The 21,481-nt window shown below is 38.0% G+C and overlaps 1 protein-coding gene across 15 annotated transcripts in view; it reads left to right on the top strand.

Annotated features, from left to right (window-relative positions):
- The window catches only part of MAGI2 (membrane associated guanylate kinase, WW and PDZ domain containing 2), a 702,131-nt gene that overhangs the window by 601,230 nt on the left and 79,420 nt on the right, over positions 1–21,481 (top strand). For 13 of the 15 annotated variants that reach the window (XM_071424001.1, XM_071424004.1, XM_071423999.1 and 10 more), the window contains 2 exons: positions 10,862–10,893; positions 15,213–15,402. In XM_071424001.1, the coding sequence (XP_071280102.1) occupies positions 10,862–10,893; positions 15,213–15,402 (222 nt within the window). The remainder of the gene's footprint in view (positions 1–10,861; positions 10,894–15,212; positions 15,403–21,481) is intronic. The other 2 variants (XM_071424000.1, XM_071423998.1) reach the window with 1 other exon arrangement.

Below are 21,481 nucleotides of genomic sequence, written 5' to 3'. Positions count from 1 at the left end.
CTGAAAATTTTTGAGGCTTAAATTAGCTTTCACTAAAGCCAGGCTGAGTTGTCAGACGTGTTCTTAGCAAGCGTACAACGTCTTTATGGGTATGGCAGCACTTGCAGACCCTTCTAGAATCAACAGCCACAAGCTGTCAGGGCTCTGAAGTCTCAATTTATATTCCAAATGATGTTGCTGGTTCTGTGTGTATGACACATACCAGGCTTTTCACCTTGCTGGGTTTGCTCTGCTCAGGGGGAGTTGCATTCAACAATATATTTTTTGCCTGAGACAAGGCATTGCTTTCATTTCCAGTTCTCACAGCATTAGAGCAGCACAGTCAAGAGTGCAATTTCTAGTCTGGAAAGAGAACCAGTGACACTGTTTTTAACAGCAGTCATTGGACAAGAGACATGAGCAAACCTGGAGACTCTTCAGGGAAAATTTCCCTTCAGGCAACCAAAGGTTCTTTTTCATGTCTGTAAAAGAATATACCCTTGACCTTTTCAAAATGTAGATAGAACCTGTGAGCAAACATCTGAGATGTCTTGTTCATCATGTATGAGTACCTATGCATGCAGACTTTTCCTAATTGAGTTAGTATTTAAATAAAAATACATATTCTTAGACTTCAGAGAGGAAAATAACAGTTCATCCAATACTACCTGCACCTCCAAAACAAAAACTAGGATATGAACCTAAGGATTTGAACTTTTGGTAGAAACTTCTGTCATAAAAAGAGACGAGGCTCTTCCTCAATTCCATAAGATAACTTTTTCTACTTCAGCTCAAGTTGTCCCAGTAAAATCTGTTCTGCAGCAGCATTTCCTCAGTTCCAAGACATGACTGTCCTTGAGATAATATAGTTTGCTATCAGCAAGGAAATAAATCTGTAGCAGAGTAACCCTGTTCTGGTAATTGGTGTTTGAAAAGAGGAGACAGTTTGTGCACAAGTGAGACATTCTATTGGTGTTTGCTATCTAACTTTGTCCTTGGAAAATAATTCATTCTTGTTGACCACATAAAGAGCTTGTTCCAAAAATGTATTTTTCATTTCCACAAATTGGGATTTTTATTATTTTTTCAACCTCTAGTATATTTACACATCAGAAACTGTCACTAACTATTGCATTTGCCTCTGCACTATTTTAGATATGATGCAAAAATTCTCTGCCTCACATCCAGATTAATTAGAAGGATATGGTACTTGTTGGGTTTTTTCCTGGTTTCATAAATTATTTTAAATCTCTGACTGATAAGCAATTCACAGAGCTGTAGCAGCTAAGGAAAATAAATACCTGTCTGTCCATTAGAATGTAAATTAACTCATTACTATGCCTGCTCCTGACCTTTTCTGATGGCTGTATTCTTGCTAACAAAGACTCTTTGCTATTCATGAAAGTGAAATTTAATGGTACCTTGAGATTCTCTGGTGTATTTTAGATTACATTCTGATAGACTCAGTTGACCGGTGAGGGTTCCAGCTTGAACAGCAAATACTTTTAGCATTCATGACTTTGAATAGCTATCCTTTTTCTCATTATTTGTGAAGACTTGAATATTGTTGAAAATTTGTTGCTTAAGCAGGCTAGGTCAGTGAAACTTCATGAACTGCACAAAAAGGGCTTCTATGTTTAAAAAGTTGAATATTGATAGTACCTGATTTCACAGTCATTTAAGGTTTTGTATCAGCACTATAAACATGGAAACTTAGAATCATAGAATCATAAAAAGGTTTAGATTGAAAATGCCTTAAGATCATCAAGGCCAACCATTAACCCGCACTGCAAAGTCCATCACTAAACCATGTCCTGAAGTACCACATTTACACATCTTCTAAATATCTCCAAGGATAGTGACTCAACCAACTCCCTAGGCAGCATGTTCCACTGCTTGGCAATCCTTTAGGTGGAGAAATTTTTCCAAATATACACATCCCCTGTGCAACTTTAGGCCCTTTTCTCTTGTCATATCTCTTGTTACTTGGGAAAAGAGATCAACGCCCACCTCACCACAACCTCATTCCTGAAATGTGTAGAGCAAAAAGGTGCCCCCTGAGCCTCCCTGTCTCCAGTTTAAGCACCCCCAGCTGCCTCAGCTGCTCCTCATCAGACTTGTGCTTCAGATCCTTCCCTGGCCCTATGCAAGCCCTTCTCTGGACCCATTCCAGTATCTCAATGTCTTTCTTGTCCTGAGAGGCCCAATATTGATTAAAGGTGTGGCCTCACCATTGCTGGGTACAGGGGAATGATCACTGACCTGGGCCTGCTGGCCACACTATTGCTGATACAGGTCAGGATGCTAGTGATTGTAAGACTTCTCCCAGCTGCTTATAGAATGTTTCATGAGCCTCTTCATCCTGGCTGGGTGGTCTACAAAAGATTCCCACCATGTTGTCTGTCTAGCTGGCCTCTGTTAATTCTTAAACATTCAGATGAGTGCCATCTCATCACTAGGCTCCAGACAGTCAAGACAGCCCCTAACATACAGAGCTGCCTCTCCTTCCTTGCCTGTCTCTTCTGAAGAGTTTATTGTCTTCCATTGCAGCAGTCCAGGCATGTGAGCCATCCCACCACGTTTCTGTGGTGGCAGCTACATCATGGCTTTCCTGTGGTACCAAGAACCGTGCTTTCAGCTCTTCCTGTTTGTTGCCTGTGCAGTGTGTAGTGGTGTAGACATTCTCCAGCTGGGCTATTGGTACTGCCACCTTTTTGGAGAGAGAAGCCCTAATTCCTGTGTGACCACTGTCAGCTGCTTCCATGGTTTCTAGCTCTTAATAACCCTCATGTCTGCTGCTGCATGGATCCATCTCCTACCTCCACTGAGACAGCAGACCAGAGGGCATTGCTAGCACACTGTCCCTCAGTGACATGCAGCCCCCAGGGTAAGCTCTGGCAAGCATGGCTTTATCTCTTACCCCTTTCAAATCTAGTTTAAATCTCTTTCAATGAGCCCTGCTAACTCCTGTGCATAGATTCCCCACTATGAGAAAACTGTACCCTATCTGTTCTCTGAATTCCTGGTGTTCTCTAAACTAACCATGATCCAAAACACAAAACCCACACTTTGCTGGTGGCACCAGACTCAGAACCAAGGACTGATCTGATTGTTCTTCCTGTTTCTTCTGTAATAATCTTCTGCAACTGTAATAATAGAGGAGAACACTACCTGTGCTTCTGATCCCTTAACCACTCATCCCAAGGTCCTGAAATCTGTCTTGATTTCCCTCTCACCTCTTGTTGCAACTTCATCACTGCCTACGTGAGAAATGAATAATGGGGCTGTGTCAGGGTAGGAAGCTTTCTCTTCATATCTTTAACCAAGGCTGGAGGGAGGCAACAGACTTCCATAAAAGTGGGTCTGGGCTGCATATTGGGCCTTCTGTTCCCTTCAGAAGGGAGTTTCCTGTGACAATGACCCATCTTTGTTTTGGAAGGCAGCTTTAGCACAGGGAGGAGCCCAACTTGATGACAGCATCACACCCATGCTGGATGAAGCCCCAGCCTTGTTATGTTTGGTTCCACTTGCAGAGCCTCATACCTGCTATGCCTGGATAGCTGGAGAGGTGAGGCAGTCTCAGAGGAGACATGCACTGGGCAGGCACTTGTCACCATTGCCACCAATCCTTAAGTCACTGTGTTCAGCCAGGGGGAGAGGATAACAAATTTTCTCTATCATGTGTCTTGTCTATCTGGGGAGCCTGTCCCTGGGAATGCAGGGAGTGAAGGTTAGAGCACAGTGCTGATAACACCAAGGTCATGGGCTCCATCCCTGGCTGGCCATTCACATAGAGTTGGACTTGACAATCCCTGTGTGCCTGTTCCAACTCAGAATATTCTGAGATTCCATTAGTCTGATACTCTTACACTCCCCCTGGTTCCTCAGCCTACTCACTTCCTCCCAGAGGTGTCATTGAGCACAGGAGATCCTCACTCACTGTGCCAGCAGTCCTGGCACAAGGGCAGTACAATCCTGGCACTGGGGTGGCAGTATGATCCCACTGGAGTTCCACCTGGGCAGCTGTGCTCCTCATGCTGGCTGCAGAGTTAGAGAGGCCTTTCTTCCTGTAGCTGGCAGGGTTTCAGCACCATTCCTGTGTGCCCTTCTGTGCCAGCTGCTGCCAGACTGTCACATCATGCCCTTGGGGCCACACCATGCCCTGTGTGCCCACCCTGCTGATGGTGCTCCTGGCCCCCAGAGATCCCTACGGGCTTTTTCTATCCTTTGGAGGAAGGCTTGGCCTGGTGCTCCTGGTCCTGTCAGCCATGGCATGAGCTGCACGCTGCTATTGGCCCTCCTCTGAGCTTCCCAAATTCAGACAGTTCCCCCATGCATCTCACTGGAGCACTCCACAGGCAATCATGTCAGCACCAGAGCCACTCACCTCAGCAACTTCAGTAGGAAGAGATCAGGTACATTTTCCTAAAGTACTCTTCTACCTCTAGATCATTTCTGATAAACTTCTGTCTCACACTCTATGCTACGTGTCAAGAAGTCTGAAACTCTGAAGAGCTGAAATTAAGACTTGAACTCATGATGCCCCCACATCCCCTGAAGTACAGATAAGCCAGACAGGGTGGTACCCCAACAGGGTAAAGATCTAGCTGACCTTCCTTTGAACAGTCCCTGCTTTTCACCCATACTTTCATAAATTGTCTGTAGACAGAAATGGTTTTAATCTTTGGGATCACTTTTCATAGGTACAGTAGGCCAAAGAGTGAAAAACAGTGATGATTTAAACTGGAGCACTACTTCTGGTGCAGTTTTGCTTGGGTTGAGAACAGGAGCAATCAAATAATGGAACATAAAGCAAAGTGCCAGCACAAGCCACTACTGAGAATCAGTTTGCACCATTCTTTTTTCAGGAAAAACTGGGTTAATAACATCTGAGCATATGTATATTGCCATAAAGAAGACAGAGGTATTTCTCAGTTTTATTAATGTGAACCTGCATTTGATGCAGCTGATGACTGTAACCAGCCTCCATGTTACTGCAGCACAGTGCAGTTACTTGCCATGCTGCTTGTATATCACCTACTGCAAGGGAAAAGGCACTGGCTCTAAACACATGGAATGTTGTGGCCTGATCTAAGGCAGTGGGTCATTCATCTCACTCTGATGTGGGATGTGTTGATTTTTGGCCCATTGCATCAGGTGCCATCCCAGCTAAAGACCAAATGGATCCTCCACAGCATGGCACCATCTCTGCAGGACAGCTGACAGCAGGAGTAGCTAACTATGCTTGAAGAGCTAGAGCTTGCAGTCTTCTTACACCTACTCTTTATTTCAAGGTAAATCAACTTTTTGTTGTTGATAGAGTAAGAGTCAATATTTAGAGCTGTTTGAAAAAAATGGACCTTTGAAAAAATATTATGTGATAATGATTGATTTTATTAGAAATGGAACTACTAATTGCCATTCCCTATACATCATCTGTTACTTTAAACATGACATGATCAACTGAAACTTTTTATCACCTGCTTGTTTTCATAGGTATTATTTCCATTTATTTTTGTTCATTGTCTCCTTTTAGGTTTTGTTTACTACAGTATATAAAGTAATTGAATGTACTACTTCTCATTGATCATACTTCTTTTCCTTAAAAGGAGAAAATATTTGAAGAGTAATTGAATTAATGGTATATATTGGTTTGGTATACACACAAAAAATTACCTCTCCCACAAGTATTTTCAGAATTTCAGCTGTAGGATATTTTAGATCTTAATGAGTCAACTCAATGGTAGGATTAGCTCTGTGTACCCAATCTTACCACACCTAACATAGCTCAACAAAAGGCAAACATACAGAGGGAGAAACCAGGTGTAATGTGCACGGTAAGAAACAGTTCCCTGAACCTGCTAAAGGTGAACACCTGAGTCTGAAGTCTCAGTGTTCTCACCTGTCACATCCATTTGAAGTAAATGAGTATTTGGTACCTTTGTAAATCAAGCCCATATAGACAACCGATAGACATCTCAGGGATTCCAGTCAGAGAAAGAAAAAAGCACAGAAAATAAATCTAGTGTTACAGTAAATTTATCCAGTAACTTTTCTAGAAGGAAAAACTTTTGCTTGAAGTGTTGTCACATGGATGTTGATTAGTTGCCCATGGAGTCAGTTAATGCTCTGGGAGTGCTCATCAGCCATCTGTTCAGTGACTTCCAAGCATCTTGGAAGGAGAAAGGTCTGTTCAGTGCTTAAGACAGCTTTGCTCAGGAAGCCATATGCAACAAGGATATTAAAGCACAAAAAAGCTCCCAAGAAGCCCAGTGAAAGCTAGTGGGCTTTCACTCATTAAAAGTGAAACTGTGACAAGTGATGTGGAGGGATGTTGACTTACCCTGAACGTTGCTTTAGATTAAAAATCTTTGTGTTGGATGCTGTTGAGTTCCTCCCCTGAAGCACACACTTGATTTCACTGCAGAAATCAAACTGTTCCCAGGCTTTAGTTTAATTATCCATACACATCTGCCACAGAGGTGAACATCCTTAAGAGTCCTGTGTCTTAGCAATAGCTATGTGAGTTATGATTCTACGTGGTGTGAAGAACTTCTCCAGGAAACAATGCAAAATAATGTGCAAATAATGAATAATGAGAAAAATGAGAATAATGAAGATGGAAATGGAGCAAAATCATCCCCATGTGAGCAGACTAATAACCAAGGGCTGGTTTTGTACTACTGACATTACAGAATTTGCAAAAAACCTGAAAAGGAAATTAATCAGAGCTCTGTCTTGCAAATGCTCGAAGTCCTGCCTGATAAACTGCTTTTAGAAAACTAAACTTTTCAACAGTAAATCCTTGCTGAAGTGTAAGGCACGTGATATCTGTAAGAATATTTTACAACAAAAGCATACTTAAACTTGGCTACAAGAGGAAGTAGATACAATGAGTGTGATGTGATTTGTCTTTTGTTACAGGATATCTTCATCAAAAAGGAGAAGTACAATAAACTGAAGCTGGAATTTGCCTTGATCTGAAAAAAAAAAAAAGAAAAAGAGTTTTTTCTTCCTGCTACATTTGAACCCAAAATCTGTTTTCAGTTCACAGTGGTTTTTAGTTAAGTTACAACATAGAAACCATCACAGCTCTGATTTCCAGGGAAGCTCATTTTGGAAGGTGGTAAATGCAACTTAAAAAACAATCTCAAAAATAATTTTCATAACTCCGCTTTATGAGAAAATGCAGAGGACATGTGGTTGTTATTGTACCTCAGCTTCTTTTTTTGAAATTAAACAATTTAAATGTTCATATGTGTTGGCCACCAGCTGCTGTACCTTATTACAGTTTAAATAGCCAACCTGGAATAAGAAATCATTATTTTCTCAAAACGAATTTTGCAGAAGTATATGAGGTTATGTATTTTTATTGTTGCATGCTTACATGTTGCCACAGTATTTTCCTGCTAGCACCTGGCTCAATGGTGGGGGCTTTTTTAACAAAAGCCAGGAACCCAACTGTCCTTTCCTGAACTGATGCAGACCTGTACTGGCTGTCTTTACAAGGAGTGCTAATGAAATAGATACAGGAATCTTCAAGAAATGGACTATAGTTTGTGTGGTGAGGTTACCATGAGGAGGGGTGGCTGTCAGGCACATGGGTGAGCCAAAAGCCACTCATGGTAAGAACAGGCTGCATGAAGTATTTTTAGGTGGATCTAAGCTGACTTCGGTTATTTCAAATTTTAAACATGTGTGTGGATATGCAGGTGAGGGGTGTTCATACGTAAATGTTCATATAATATTTTCAGCTACTCAAGTTTTTATGAAGACATCCCAAGTTGGACAGCAGGGGGCTGGGAGTCTGGGGAGGGTGGAGCAGAAACCTGGAAGTGGAATGAGGTTGTCAGAGGTTATCCAGTATAGGTTTCTAGTTGGATGTGAGTTCATCAGAAGATTGGGCAGTATTAGTGTTGTACTAGTTCTCAAAGGAAATGGAAAGCTGCATTTTTTGGAGAACAAATTTCAGCCCTGTTGATAAATCAGTATCTGTAAATGAACTGGTGCCAGTCTGCTGGCAGCTGTCATTCAGGTGGGATCCTGCTCTCCCTGCTGGAGAGGGCTCACATGGCATGTAAGGGGCACCAGAAAGTCAAGGAAAATCTGGTGTGAAGTAAGGTCAAACCAAATGAAAGTCCACTTCTCATTGCCTGCTCTAGATGGCCAACACTGCTGAGTGGACACTGAATATACATTATTAAGGTATATTCTTCTGGTGAGATTTTAAGCCTCAGTTTTCTACATATAGAGGATTTGTTTCTTTTACTCTTGCAGTGTTCTACATATGCAATATTCTCTTGAATTGCAGCAATTGTTGCATGTGTTTAAATACTGGTGATAATTATTTTGGTACACAACAATTATCCATGATCAGTCTCACATTGAATAACTGATAATGTCATATATTCTATAAAAGTCAGTTTTGTTTAGGTTGGGAAAAGGATGTTTAGTTCATCTGTGAGTGTAGATCTTATGTGAGAGAATATTAAAATTGTCAAGAAATAGGTAAGAGATGTAATGTAAAGTTCCTTTATGCAACTAGGCCTTCACCCCTTTAGCCCAGCACCTAATCTTTGACAGAGGTGAGAGATTATCTTATTTTACATGAGGTCAAGGTGTAACAGATGGAATTAAATCCGAAGAATGGATTTTACTATTAGTCCCAATGTTTGTTACCTTTAGAGATTGTTGCTTCTATAGCACCCATTTGTACACATATGGATCTCCAATTTTTATTTTTTTTAATTTTCCTTTGGATCTTTTACTTCTCTGGCATCCTATATCCGTTAGTTTTCTTAACATAATTTCATGCTGTGTGAATAAATATTGCTTTTTATTTTTTTTGAGTGTAGATGTTGTCATTTGTATGTTGCAGTCTGTGCCCATAACCTCTAAGCTAAATATAACTTTATATTCTCTTTGTTTAAATGAATAATTGGATTTTTTTTAATTGAGGGGCTTTAAAAAAATTTTTGACTTGATGTATATGTCATTGTGTATTTGATTTTTAAACACTTATTATATTTTTCATTGATAGTAAATTTTTTATGATATCTCCAGCATAACTTATTTTTAGGTGGAGACAGTAAATAAATAGGGAAAAAAAGACCTTTCAGTTTAATCAGGAGTAACTTTTCATGACAGTAAGTTATGGGAGGTGCACCAGTACCAATGGGTAAGGAGTGTTACCTCTGCCAATACTTTCTGAACAACAAATCGGGGTAGTAAGTTGATTTGAGCAAGTTTCTAGTCTCATCTTTAGCTCAGAGCAGAAAAGTACTTTTTAGTTTTCACTCTTATTAACAGTACAGAAGCATAGTGGGTAATAAAAAGGTAGCCATCTGCCATCCAATAAGTTATTTAATAAGTTTCTGCTACAGAATCTTTAATACTGAAAGTGGTGTACAAGCCAGATCTATCAAGGATGCCTGTTATCTCAGCTTGAGTTTGCAGATGGAAAGAAATCTGTCCACTTGTTAATAAAGCAGTTTTTATCCAGGCACTGTCTAGTCAGTAAGTGTAAACCTTTCCAGGATTACTTTTTTCAATAGACCTTTTTTTAAAAAAACCACATCAGCATTACTAAATAGCCAGTGTTTCACTACAAATGGCTCAAGTGATTTTACACTGCAAGATACTTCAGTCAAAATTAATTAAGTATCAGGGCAGAAAAGATTACCAATCACAGAATTCTACAAACCTTAAATATATGTGGAAATATAATTCCTGTTGTGATTTTTCTGTAGAAAGATACTATTCTAATGCTCACATAATTTTAATTTTCTTTTTAGACTCGCTTTAGAAAAAGAAATAATGAAGTCAGTACTACTCTTTCAGCTGAATTCATTTTTTGAATGAAAGAGCAGCCCTCCTATTAGATATCTCACTTTAAGCACCATTTCCATTTCCAACAAAACAAATGAACTCTTTGTTATTAGTTTTTAATTTTACCTAGGAAGGTCCACAGACTTTTTTTTTACCTACTATTAAGCTCAGAATGAGTTTTTTAATGAAAGCTATGTTGAAAGCTGGTATTTTTTTTAAAAGTGATCTAATACCTTTTTTAAAGGCTTTTTTTTATTATTTAATACTTTGTAAAGGTTTTTAACATTGTATTGCATAAGATAGGAACAGTGTTTTCAATGAGTGTTTCAAATAATTTCCTTTTATGAAAAAGACATATCTGGAGTTTTAAACATTTGTAAGCTACAAGAGTTGAAATTTAGGGAAGTCACTGAAGCAAGTTATCAATCAGTGAGTAACTAAGGAAAAGGAGATAACTACTTGTGTAAAAGAGGTAGTCATGCATGACTTCTTGCTAACTAAGACCAAAACCAGGACAGTATCAAAATAAGCAATCCTCTGGAGACTTGGCCACCTTATCTAGACTAATGAAACCATTATTTTTCTTCAGGCTTTTCTTCTAAAAAAATCTCTTGTATTATTAGGTTTTGTTGATGGGATGTTCTGAATGCTTCTTCCTAAAGGTGCGACTGCATTTGACACATCAATACCAGGTCATTTGGTGTCTTATCCAATGTCCACCAAGACATTTGGAAGTCCTTTTGATTAGTTCTTTTAATTTCAACCTAATCCCATGCTGTTTGTAAAGTATGGCAATGATCTCAATAGCTCCACTTGCATATATATATATGTATATGTGTGTGTGTATATATATATATATATATATATATTTCTATCTATTTTTTCTTAGAAATTATCCCTTGTGTTTTGTGTTTTCACCCCTTGTGTGTAGAGACTTTTCATATCTATCAATATTATCTGCAGACCTGAATGAGAATGGGAGCATAGACACCACTTAGCCTCCATTCTTTATGCATCAGAAAAAGCTGCTAACATTATTTTTTGTTTATTTCAGGTTTCTTTTCTCCATGGAAAACTCCAAAGCCTGTAAGTTTTCTTTCAAAATTGTACACATTGAGTTCATAAGATGGCTATCATGCAAAGCAAATTTCTGTAGGCTGTCACCTACCCACCCTGTTCCCAGCCCATGGGACACCTCTCAACAGTGCCCCAGCCCCAAGTGACACAGCACCAGGGGTGGCTTCCCTGAAAAGCTCTGAGGGTCTGTTGGCTTGGAGTCTGCCAGAAGTGGAAGAAGGAAAACCCTCATATTAAGATGGGTGGCAAGAACCAGAAATGTGGAGGTTTAAAAATATGAGGTCTGGAGAAGAAGGGAGCAGAAATGAGTCCAGTCTAGTCTTCTAGTTGGAAAATTCTTTGAAATTAACAGCATGCACTTTTTCTGGTTTACAAGTGGCTTGAGTTTAACATCCTCAAAGAGATTGTTACTCTTTCTTGCATTAGGAGATCTAGAGCTGCAATAGTCACACTTCAAATAAGAGCTTGGGCTAGAAAACTGACTGAGGCTCCTTTTAATCAACTTTTCTATGTTTCTATGATTTTGACAGTAAAACCCAAGGTGTAAAGACTTTCCACTGTAGGACTGTAAGCAATTACTGTGGTTATTCTGCTGACACCACATTATATAATTTTTTCAATTTGTGACAGCATTCATGGTATAAAACAAACTCATAGGGTACTATTTTTGGTTGTCTGGTTTGTTTTATTATAGGGAGTTGTTTGGTTTTTTGGGGTTTTTTTGGTTGTTATTTTTTTTAATTTGGCTTTTTAATTGAGATTTTACAGACCTTAGAGCAATTCTTAATTCTCCACAAGAGTGTGTAGAGGAAATAGATCCTGAAGACTCCTAAGAGCAATGGGAATAACATTAGCAACACTTTTTAAAGGACTTAGAGGCTTCTTACTGGGGAGCAGGCTGGGGAAGTACATTAAATCTGAACTTTACATACTCTCATATTGGAACATGGCATGCTTAAATTTTGCCAAAATAATTTTTGTACCCTGTCAAGTACAAATAGCAATTAATCAGCTGATGCAACTTTGTCAGACTGCTTCAGCTTGTAGTGGTTTTGCTGTAAAAGGATGGAGTCTGTATACAATACATTGGAATAAGTATTGCATAAGTTGCTTTGCTCATCTATGTAGCACGACATTTTTGAAAATAAATTGGATTATTAAAAGCTGGCTTGCTCTCACCAGTTTAAGACTCCTGAATTGCTGGAATGTTCAACTTTTAATCTCAGATAAAAAGTGAGGAAATAGATAGCTTGCTGCTCTCTTGTTAAAGATCCACATTTGAAGACCTCCTCCTGTCCATACTTTGCCCTTTTATGTACACATCAAATATATAAATATCAGTGTATTTATTGTTGATAATTTTTGCAATATCTCATTATATAAATAGTATGGTTGTTCATGCTCAAGAAGCACTTGCCAATAATCAGGATCTAGAAAAACAACCTGAGTTGATGCAATTTTTCATGCAATGATGTGAGGAAAACCAGGGCTTGCAGAACAATATAACACCATTGTGTGCTGTACCTGCAGGCAGACTGACTGCTCACAGCCACTCTATTTTGGGGTAATCTCAGCAAGAGATTTCACTAATGATCAACTGAGTTAAGGTAGTGTGAATTCCTCTGTCTGGCACCACTTTTAACTAGAGAAATAGTCAGATATAAATTTCTCATGTCCAAGGCCTGAAGATTGAAACCAAGTGCCTGCAGCACTGTGTGCAGACAGTCTGAAGCAGTAAGGCCAGCACAGGAGGTTTAGAAAGCCTCCCCAACACCTCAGCACAGCCTTGATCTGTATAACAGCAAAGGAAAGCACAGTAACCTGGGATAACAGATATTTCCAGTGATTCCTGTGTATATCATACATATTTTATATGTGTATATCATGTATAATATTAGTGCCAAACGACCATGAGCAATATCACCAAACCATTGCCCCAGTTTGGAGTTGATGCCCTTCACTCACTACTGTCCTTACTCACTTTCAAGAATGCCTTCTTTTCTGGAGTAGCATTATGATAACTTCCATTACTGAATGCTAGTTGACTGTTTAATTAGTTAATATAGGTTTGGGAGATATAATTTCCCTTCTGTTTATCTGCTTATTTAGCTGGTTGAACTTCACACTTGAAGATTTAGAGCAAACCAGCAAGCAAGAGTTAGACATATGGGACCCAGTAGGGTTTTGCCAATTGATCTCCAGTTTCCTGTCCTTTCTCCAGGGTAAAGTTTGCTCATCAAAGATAATGATATTTTCCTTTCTTTTTTTAAATCTTTCTTTAAGTATTTTAATTTTGTCCAGTTTCACATTTTGAAAGAGGTAAGTGATCTATTTCCCCAGCACTTTCCAAGAAATTAGGAATCTTTCACTTCTAGACAGCCATGGCCCTGCATGTCTTTCATCTTCATAATGACAAGATAGTTTGGTTTCACTGGCTTGTGTTCTTCTTTTAGATTCCTAAGGGAAGGTAAAGCCTACACATATTTTCCTGGTAATTTCCTATATCATAAGGAGCTTGAATTGAGCTTAGTTCTTCTTTCCTATTTAGACATAGGGGTCATAATCAGGTGTGTTTCTAGAGACCTTTCAATTTACAATTCCATAATGCAATTATATACTGTATATTTGTTTATAGCTACTGGAGGTAATTTCTTCAAGGCTCAGAAGTAGTACTGTGCTATCCATGTGACTTACCACACAGTCTAATTTACCCAAAGGGCAATTATTTGCAGAGGATAAATTTACCTTGATATAGAGGGTACCTGAAGATACCCAAAGTAAATTCCTAAGCTATTTTAATGGCAGCTTGAGTATTTCCATATGCCACTGTATTGCACAGAATGTACATACTTAGAGTTTTGAATGAACCAGCCGTACTTACTGCTGAAATTCTGACAGAAACACGTTTTGAGTTTTAATAATACTTTGTAAAATAACTGAAAATGGCCAATATCTATAATCCATGTGTTCTTAAGTATGAGCCTAAGAAGGTCAGATCACCGGGGATATGCAGCAGGATAATTATTCAGCATATTCACCAGGAGGACACTAAAACATCTATAGTCCACACATACTTGGTGTGAAAAAAGCCTGATGCAGTTAATCATCAGAACAGAGAGTAAAGATTACCTGCTGAGCCAAACACCTTCTGAAACCAAGGAACTAAAGACAAATGATAGTCACAGAATTTGTAGAGCAAGCCCACTATAAACCTGCAATCATCTTTGATAAAGCTTTGCTGATACAACAGCAGAAGTCAGTGGAATTTAATTACAGATGAGTTTGTTTCCAAGAGGCATTTTTTGTGTAATTACCATTGTTGGGTTATGTGTGAGAACACACTGTTCTGGAGGCTTTACCACCCTTGTCCTCAGGAAGGGTTATAGGAATAGCTAAATACTCATTTCCTGGGATAAACATTTGTGTTTTGTTTAATTTAGCCTCTTCAAAGAAATTTGCTAATGCAATTTGATTAGTAGCCAACTTCTTCAAGAAATAAAAAAGCAGATCCTCAAGCCATCTTTAGCACAGCCTATCATATCTTCAAGCTTGATGTACATGTAAGACTGCTAAAGACAGTCTTGAAAAAAGCGTGAACTGAGGTGTCTTTCATGCATAGACAATAGGCTGTTGTAGGCTTTCCTGTAAATGGCCTGGAAGATTTGAAAGCCTTATCCTGTGCTTGGTTGTATAATGCCACTTTAGTGAGATTTTTTGAACACTAGATGCCTGAATATGTGCTGTAATAATTTTCTCTTCAGTTTTGTTTTGTTTTGATTTTCTTTTGGTTTTGACTTTGGTTTATTAAATCTTCTGTTGGAGCTGTAAATTCTGGTCCCAGTTACAGTTATCTCCTTCTCCCTGGGCAGCTTGTTATTTTCATGTATTCTCAGAAGATACAGCACTATGGACATTCACTTGCTACACGGTCTGTCCCTCCTTTGCTAAGCACTACCTTCATGTATGTTATGCATTTTGATGAATCTGATAATCATGTCTTTACAAACTGACAGATTCCACCTTTAGCAAATAATTTCCAGTAGCTCAGCACATTCTGTGAGAGGCACTCCACATGCTCCAGAGGTAATGCTGGGCCTAATCTTACCTGAGAAAGGTCACATCTTGCCATGAGCAACAAACTAAGGAGTAAATTTAACCAAGTCATTTTATAAACGGCACAACACACACCTTTCATTTCAAAAGGCAGCAAACAGATTTACTAATTTTACAAAACACATCCTCAAGAGAAATCACTGGTTTTGGTCTCATTGTGGAAGCGACAGTTTTTGCAAAACTTTATTTTTATTTTCTGTATGTTTTTATTCCAGATGATGGAACGATGGGAGAATCAAGGCAGCCCTCAAACAAGTGTGTCTGCTCCAGCTATGCCACAGAATATTCCCTATCCACCCACTCTTCACAGGAGTTCATTTCCTGATTCAACAGAGGCCTTTGATCCACGAAAACCTGACCCGTATGAGCTGTATGAGAAATCAAGAGCTATTTATGAAAGTAGGCGTAAGTGAAAGCTCTCTTGACCCTGCTGGCCATTTAGTACTTAAAATTTTGCCTTTGAATGTGTCACTGTTGACATGATTTTCTGTAATTATCTTTTGTAATTTAAAGAAACTACATTTCTTTCCAGTAAATGGAGTCCATTGTAAATGTTTCAGAAATTGTACACTTACATATTTTCTTAGATCTTACCTAAATTCTCATATTTGACTTTCATAGGTGTTTTTTCCTTAGATTTTTGATCTCCTCATTTTGACTGTTAAGTCCTTGGTGAAGCACAGTATATGTCTCACCACATTTTACTGTGTTTTTTTTATTTCATAGTCAACCAATAGGAAGATGTGAATTTATCAATGAAAAAAAGAGTGTCACATGCTTTCACTTCAAAGTAACATTTTTTTAAGAAATTTCAAATGTATTTTTTTTATAAAAATGTCTTTGACAAGTTTTCACATTGTCCTTGGTAGTTAGAAAGTAACCCAGAGCATAAAGTACTATTTGAAGACCTATACAAAACAGTACTGAGCCATTGAGATGCTCATCTTGATTTAATTTCTCATGGTTTTGGAAATATAGCCCATATTTTTGACAGCAAGAATAAAAGGGCTTAGACTTATTTACTCTTTTTGTAAAGAACATTTTAGCTAAAAATTTTGTTCTAAATTGTCTGCAGCCTTTGCACTTACTAAGATAAATTCTTAAAGATAGTTAATTTTTTTACTGAAAGCTTTCTTACCACTGCCATTACTTGCATATGCCACTTTTCAATTCATTTTGTAAAATACTTGAGCCTATGGACCAAAATATGCTGTAAATTACACATAAAATATTGGAGCTGATTCAGACGAGCCCATTAAGTTAGCTGGGCCCAGAGACCTGGAATGTTCAAATTTCTTCAGCATGCAAAGGGATGGTCTGAAGGAAATACATTATTGTCCCCAACACTGGGTTCATACCATTCTTACTTGCCTTGCCTGATATAAATTACAGCATCAGCATCTCCTCTTTGGCTTTGGCATTCCCAGTCCCCACAAGAATGGACATGCTGGAGGAACACCAGAGTTCATTTCACATCACCTCCAAGTGAACCCTGATCTAGTCTCAAAGCTGCACGTCATAGTCCTCGGTTCTTTGCCACTGTGGCCAGTGCCACCATCTTCTACCACACTGATCCTATTAGTGGAACACTTTTCAATATTGATTGTCACCCTAAAATTCACTTTCCATAATACAGATTTTTTTTTTTTTGAGGGAGACAGTTGTTGATGTTTTATTCAACTCCATGTACTTAAATAAATTGCTGGCTTTTTTGAGGAATACCAGCATCTTACCAGGATATCTTACTCACCCTAAATATGGATTTGAGTAAAAAAAGTATTTAATCTTAAATTGTAAACTGTTAGGCATAGAAACTAAACTTTCACTACATTTACAAACACCATGTAGTCCAGGTTGGCTGGTATTCCCAAGACAATGTACAAAAAAGAGACTATTATTTTTGAAATTTTAAAACTCATTGAAGTATGGATCAGGATGCTGTGTGGAGTAGGCCAAATAGGTTTGAAAGAAGACTAATTTTGATCAAAGATTGGAAATAGTTTTCAGACATCTCCCTTCTTTCACTTTCTCTTGTGCATTAAGGGCCAGACTAGTATATAAATAAAAACATTTGCTTGAACTGCCATGTTATTCTCCAAAGTGATAGAATTGGGTATATGATAAATTAAAAGGAAAATAATCCATTCCACAGTTAGAAATTATTTTATGTAGTTCAGCACCTCTACTGAAAAAACTCTTGGCTTTGTATAGAGCTCTAACAAACAGAAAACCCTTTACAAATAATAATTTCCCATATCAGTAGCTTTTAGAAGTGATGAAGTTTAACAAAAATCATTCCACTCAACAGTCAGAACCATCTTCTGTAATTAAAGTCATCAGGCCAAGAATGCCAACTTTGTACATTGAAACAAATATCTCTGGGAGACAATTAGGAAAATTTTCTAAATGCCATATGGATATATGACACATGTATTTATATGGCATTTTCTTTCATCCTGATCCCCAGTCTATGCTTGATCCATGTGTGCCCTTCATAAAACTGTGGGAATATAGATCTGATGTCAACCACAAAGATTCACTTACCCCCCAGAAGACTATATACTACATTAGAAGATATATTACACCATGCAATATTCATGGGTGCTTTCTTCAAGTTTTCTGAGCCCTTCTTTGACCAACATGAACTCTTATCTTTTACTTATATGATCTACTGTGTTAAGGAGTATATGCTTTACAATAGGAAGAGCATCTAACATGTGGGTTGGAGTTATGCTAAAGCCTGTGTTTTACTGGTATAATTGCATTTGAGTTTGGTCGAAAAGGCAACTGGAAACTCTATGTGAGATGTTTGCAGCCAGCTGCCTAGAAAACCAAATAATTAAAAATAGTGAAGCTGCTAGGCCCAAAACAAGAAATTGAGAGATGAAAAGCAAGACTGCAGTAACCTTATCCTAGATTTTGATCAGTGTCCCATCTTCCAGCTAATCTTGGAAACATAAATTTCCTATCTTCTTTCTCCACTATCCCCTCAACATTTTCTCTAAGATTTGATTCCACTAGTTTCCAACCAGATCTTGTCTGCATTCATTCATATCCCTTATTTATAAATAGCTACCTCCAAAGATGTCTAGTCTCCCTGACATTTTTTTTTCATGAATGCCATAAGCACACATTTTAGCAAATTTGATTTGTCAAGCCTTAGCACCACATAGTTGTCCTGTTTCCTGAAGATGGAAACAGCAGGAAGGAAATCCATTACTGAGTCAAGTAATTGTCATGTAATTTGAGTATATAGGAGGGAGAGTTTCAAGACAACACTGTTTCCTACCATATGGCAGTGTCAGGTTGGTTATCTTTGGGAAGAACATACCCTAAAAGTGCACAGGAAAAGTTCAGCTACTTGGTTTTTTTAAGTACTTCTTATCTCAAAGCAAGTCTGTCTTATCTCCTGGCAAGACCTTCTTTTCATCTTCATCTTCTAAAAATAGGGCAGAGAAGTGAACAATCATGACCCAAAAAATTCAAAAAAAAAGAGATAGTGCAAAATTTTTGTTTCTCTCATAGTGAGACTGTTACTAAACAGTTAATTTTTGGAACTTTTATAGCTCTGATTTTCTACAGAGCCTTTTATCATAGGGTTTCCCCACAGTCAGCACTCATCAGGGCCTCATAAAATTCTCCTGCTTCCCAGTCAGAGAGGGAGTGAAGCAAGTTATGAAAAACAGGGTAGTTCTGTGAGGAGCACAGGGAACATGACTCAGAGCAAGAACTAGACCATTGTATTGCCTCTAGCTCATGCCTACCTAATGATAGCAAGAAGAGGGTTGCAAGCAGGAAGTCTCAATGAAAAAGTATGATTTTCATTCTACAGAAATGTTTTTCCACCTAAGGAACATGAAGAACCTGCAAGACCCTGTGTGATGAGAAGATTTCAGTTTCCAATGGTTACATATGAATTGCAAAGCACTCTTACTTCTGCATGGGAAATAGTTTCATAGAGGCAATCAAATGATGCATTAGTACAAAAACAGAGTGCAACTCTATTTTGGAAGTCATAGTACCTTTGAAAATTGTTTGTCATGAGTTAGCTGATACCTATCAGGTCTTCCCTCTTAGCTGTCACCTATCCCTATGGTCAAAGCTCCAAGTAGATAAAAAAAGATCATGAGGGGTGTCCAAACACTGAGGAGGACTACCATGTCATCTAAATAACTGCTTAAAAGCAAAAGATGGGAAATTTGCTCATGCTTTCTTTCTTTACTTTGTCTCTCTGGTTTGGGTTTTTTTTGTTTGGTTTTTTTTTTTTTTTCTTTTTTGTTTTGGGTTTTGGGTTTTTTTTTACTCTCTTCCCCATCTCTTCTTATTTTTCTGCATGCTGAAGAATACCTACCTAACTTTCTGCTGTGATGTAATTCTCTCAACTGGATACTTTTTCATTTTTTCTGTTCTTCTATTAATTCAAAGCAAAACCTTTGTCTCCTTTCTCCTTACGAAAACTGTTAGAGTGTAAGTGACATTGTGACTCTCCCCATAACCAGTTTAGGTACAGAAGGTAGAAAATGGAACACCAGATCAGGAATTTCCTATTAATGAAAAAATTATGGCTTCATATGTACCAGATTAAAACAGCTGTAACTGGAACCCTTGAGTTATCATTAGGAGACCTCATTCAGCTGAATTTAAAATTTTTGCTTTTATAAATTCTCCTTCTCATGTCTTATATTTTATATTGAACTCTGTTTATTGTAGATTCACAATTTATAAAAAACTTTATTCAGACACCCCTGTAGGCAGACATTAGTCAACCAGGTGTCACAAAGCTGTTGGGAATCATAATTCCATAATATTTCTCTAGTTATAATAGAAATTTGAGGTTATATTCCTCTAAGGAAAGAGGTAAAATAATTTTTTTCTTCATTGATTGGGTTATATTTGTCCTTCAGTTAGTGTGGTAGCCAAGGCTGGTGATGTGACACAGAAATGCCAGTAGGAAGAATGAGATAAGCCAGTGATAAGCTCTCATTAAAAGTGAAATCTGAACAATTACAGTTCCACCTTTAGCTGGAAGGGCAAAAGTAACTTTCTTCAAAATCTCCCATGTTATTTTCTCCTCTGACCACAGTATTTTGAATTTCTTAAGTCGCTTTCAAATCTAGCTGTTTTATGCAATGCATTATTTTTTTACTGCCAGAGATTTTAACAAATTGGAAAGCAACCAAAAAGTAAAGTTCACCAACACCTGTGAAATATGTAAATGGCAAATGTATTTGCATAACTTGCCTCCACATAATAAGGCACATTCTTTGGCAGACTTATAAATACCTTTCTGTAAGGGTCACAGACAAGCACTTCAATTCATATTCACAGGCTACATTTCCTCTGGAGCATCACTCCAGGTTTTCAGCACAGATATGCATTAAAGTAGGAAAGATTTTTCAGACAGCATTACACTGATCCATAATGTGTAACTACAAAAACACCAGTCTTGCAGAAAAACAATAAGGCAATCAGGGTTTCCCAAATTTGATACTCATGGATATAAAAAAAATATTAGGTCTAGCACTGAATGCATGACCACCTGAGGGGTTTTATGGCATAGTCTACAGCTAAGCAAAATTTTCCTGACAGTGCTTTTTGGCTGAAGAGCTACACTTAAAATTAAATATTGAAATTATTAAAAATTGAAGGAAATTTTTCACATAATTGGTACTACCACTTTTTTCAAATAATGTTTTCCTGACAAAAAATAATTGCCTCTAACATTTTTTCCCTTTTTTGCTCATTTTTAGTCTAAAAAGAAATCCATTTTGGTTATGGTGCTTTAACATATATGTGCACACATCTGTGCACAGCTGCATATAAATGCAGAACTATGATAGCACTAAAGACATGGTATTCTGAAGTATTGTAGAAAGGGAGTTTTGTATGGGTGAAGGGCTTGGGACTGTAAGCTAGAAAATCAGGTTCTAGTTTCAAACCTTCCTTGCCCTCAGTTTACCATATCCTTCAACATTTCTATTCACCAGTTAGTGCCCTTTATGTCAGTAAGTCATGCCTGCCTTCCCTTAGTAAATAAAAGTGTTGGAAAATGGCTAAGTGAGGTCTATTATCATCAAACTACTCCTTGACCTAGAGTAGGAACAACTGAGGTATAGGAAGGGAATTTCTCAAAGCAATTTCCAAGCAGTCCATGGTGGTGTTTTCCTTCCATCTATTGCTACCCTAAGTAACAGCATGGAGATGGTCTAAGAACTGATATTATTAAATTAATATAACTCTTTAATAAGAGATGATATACAATAAAAGGAGAGGAAATTTAGCAGATTAATGTCAAATGGTTTTATATTGTTCATCACTGCAGAAAGAGTTACTCACCATGACAAAATGGATTTGTTGCTTATAAGAACTGACAGTGAAACCAAAAGCACTTTCAAATGGAATTATGAGTGTATAATCATCACAGTGCCATGGATGTAAAATGATTTTGATTGCTGGATTGCAAAGTAGGTCCCTAATGACCTCT

This window comes from Agelaius tricolor, unplaced genomic scaffold (assembly GCF_023055355.1).
Source record: "Agelaius tricolor isolate 1412-34295 unplaced genomic scaffold, bAgeTri1.0.p SCAF_3, whole genome shotgun sequence".
NCBI classification, from domain to species: domain Eukaryota; kingdom Metazoa; phylum Chordata; class Aves; order Passeriformes; family Icteridae; genus Agelaius; species Agelaius tricolor.
The sequence above is the reverse complement of the archived record's forward strand: the minus strand, read 5'-3'. Positions and strand labels throughout refer to the sequence as shown.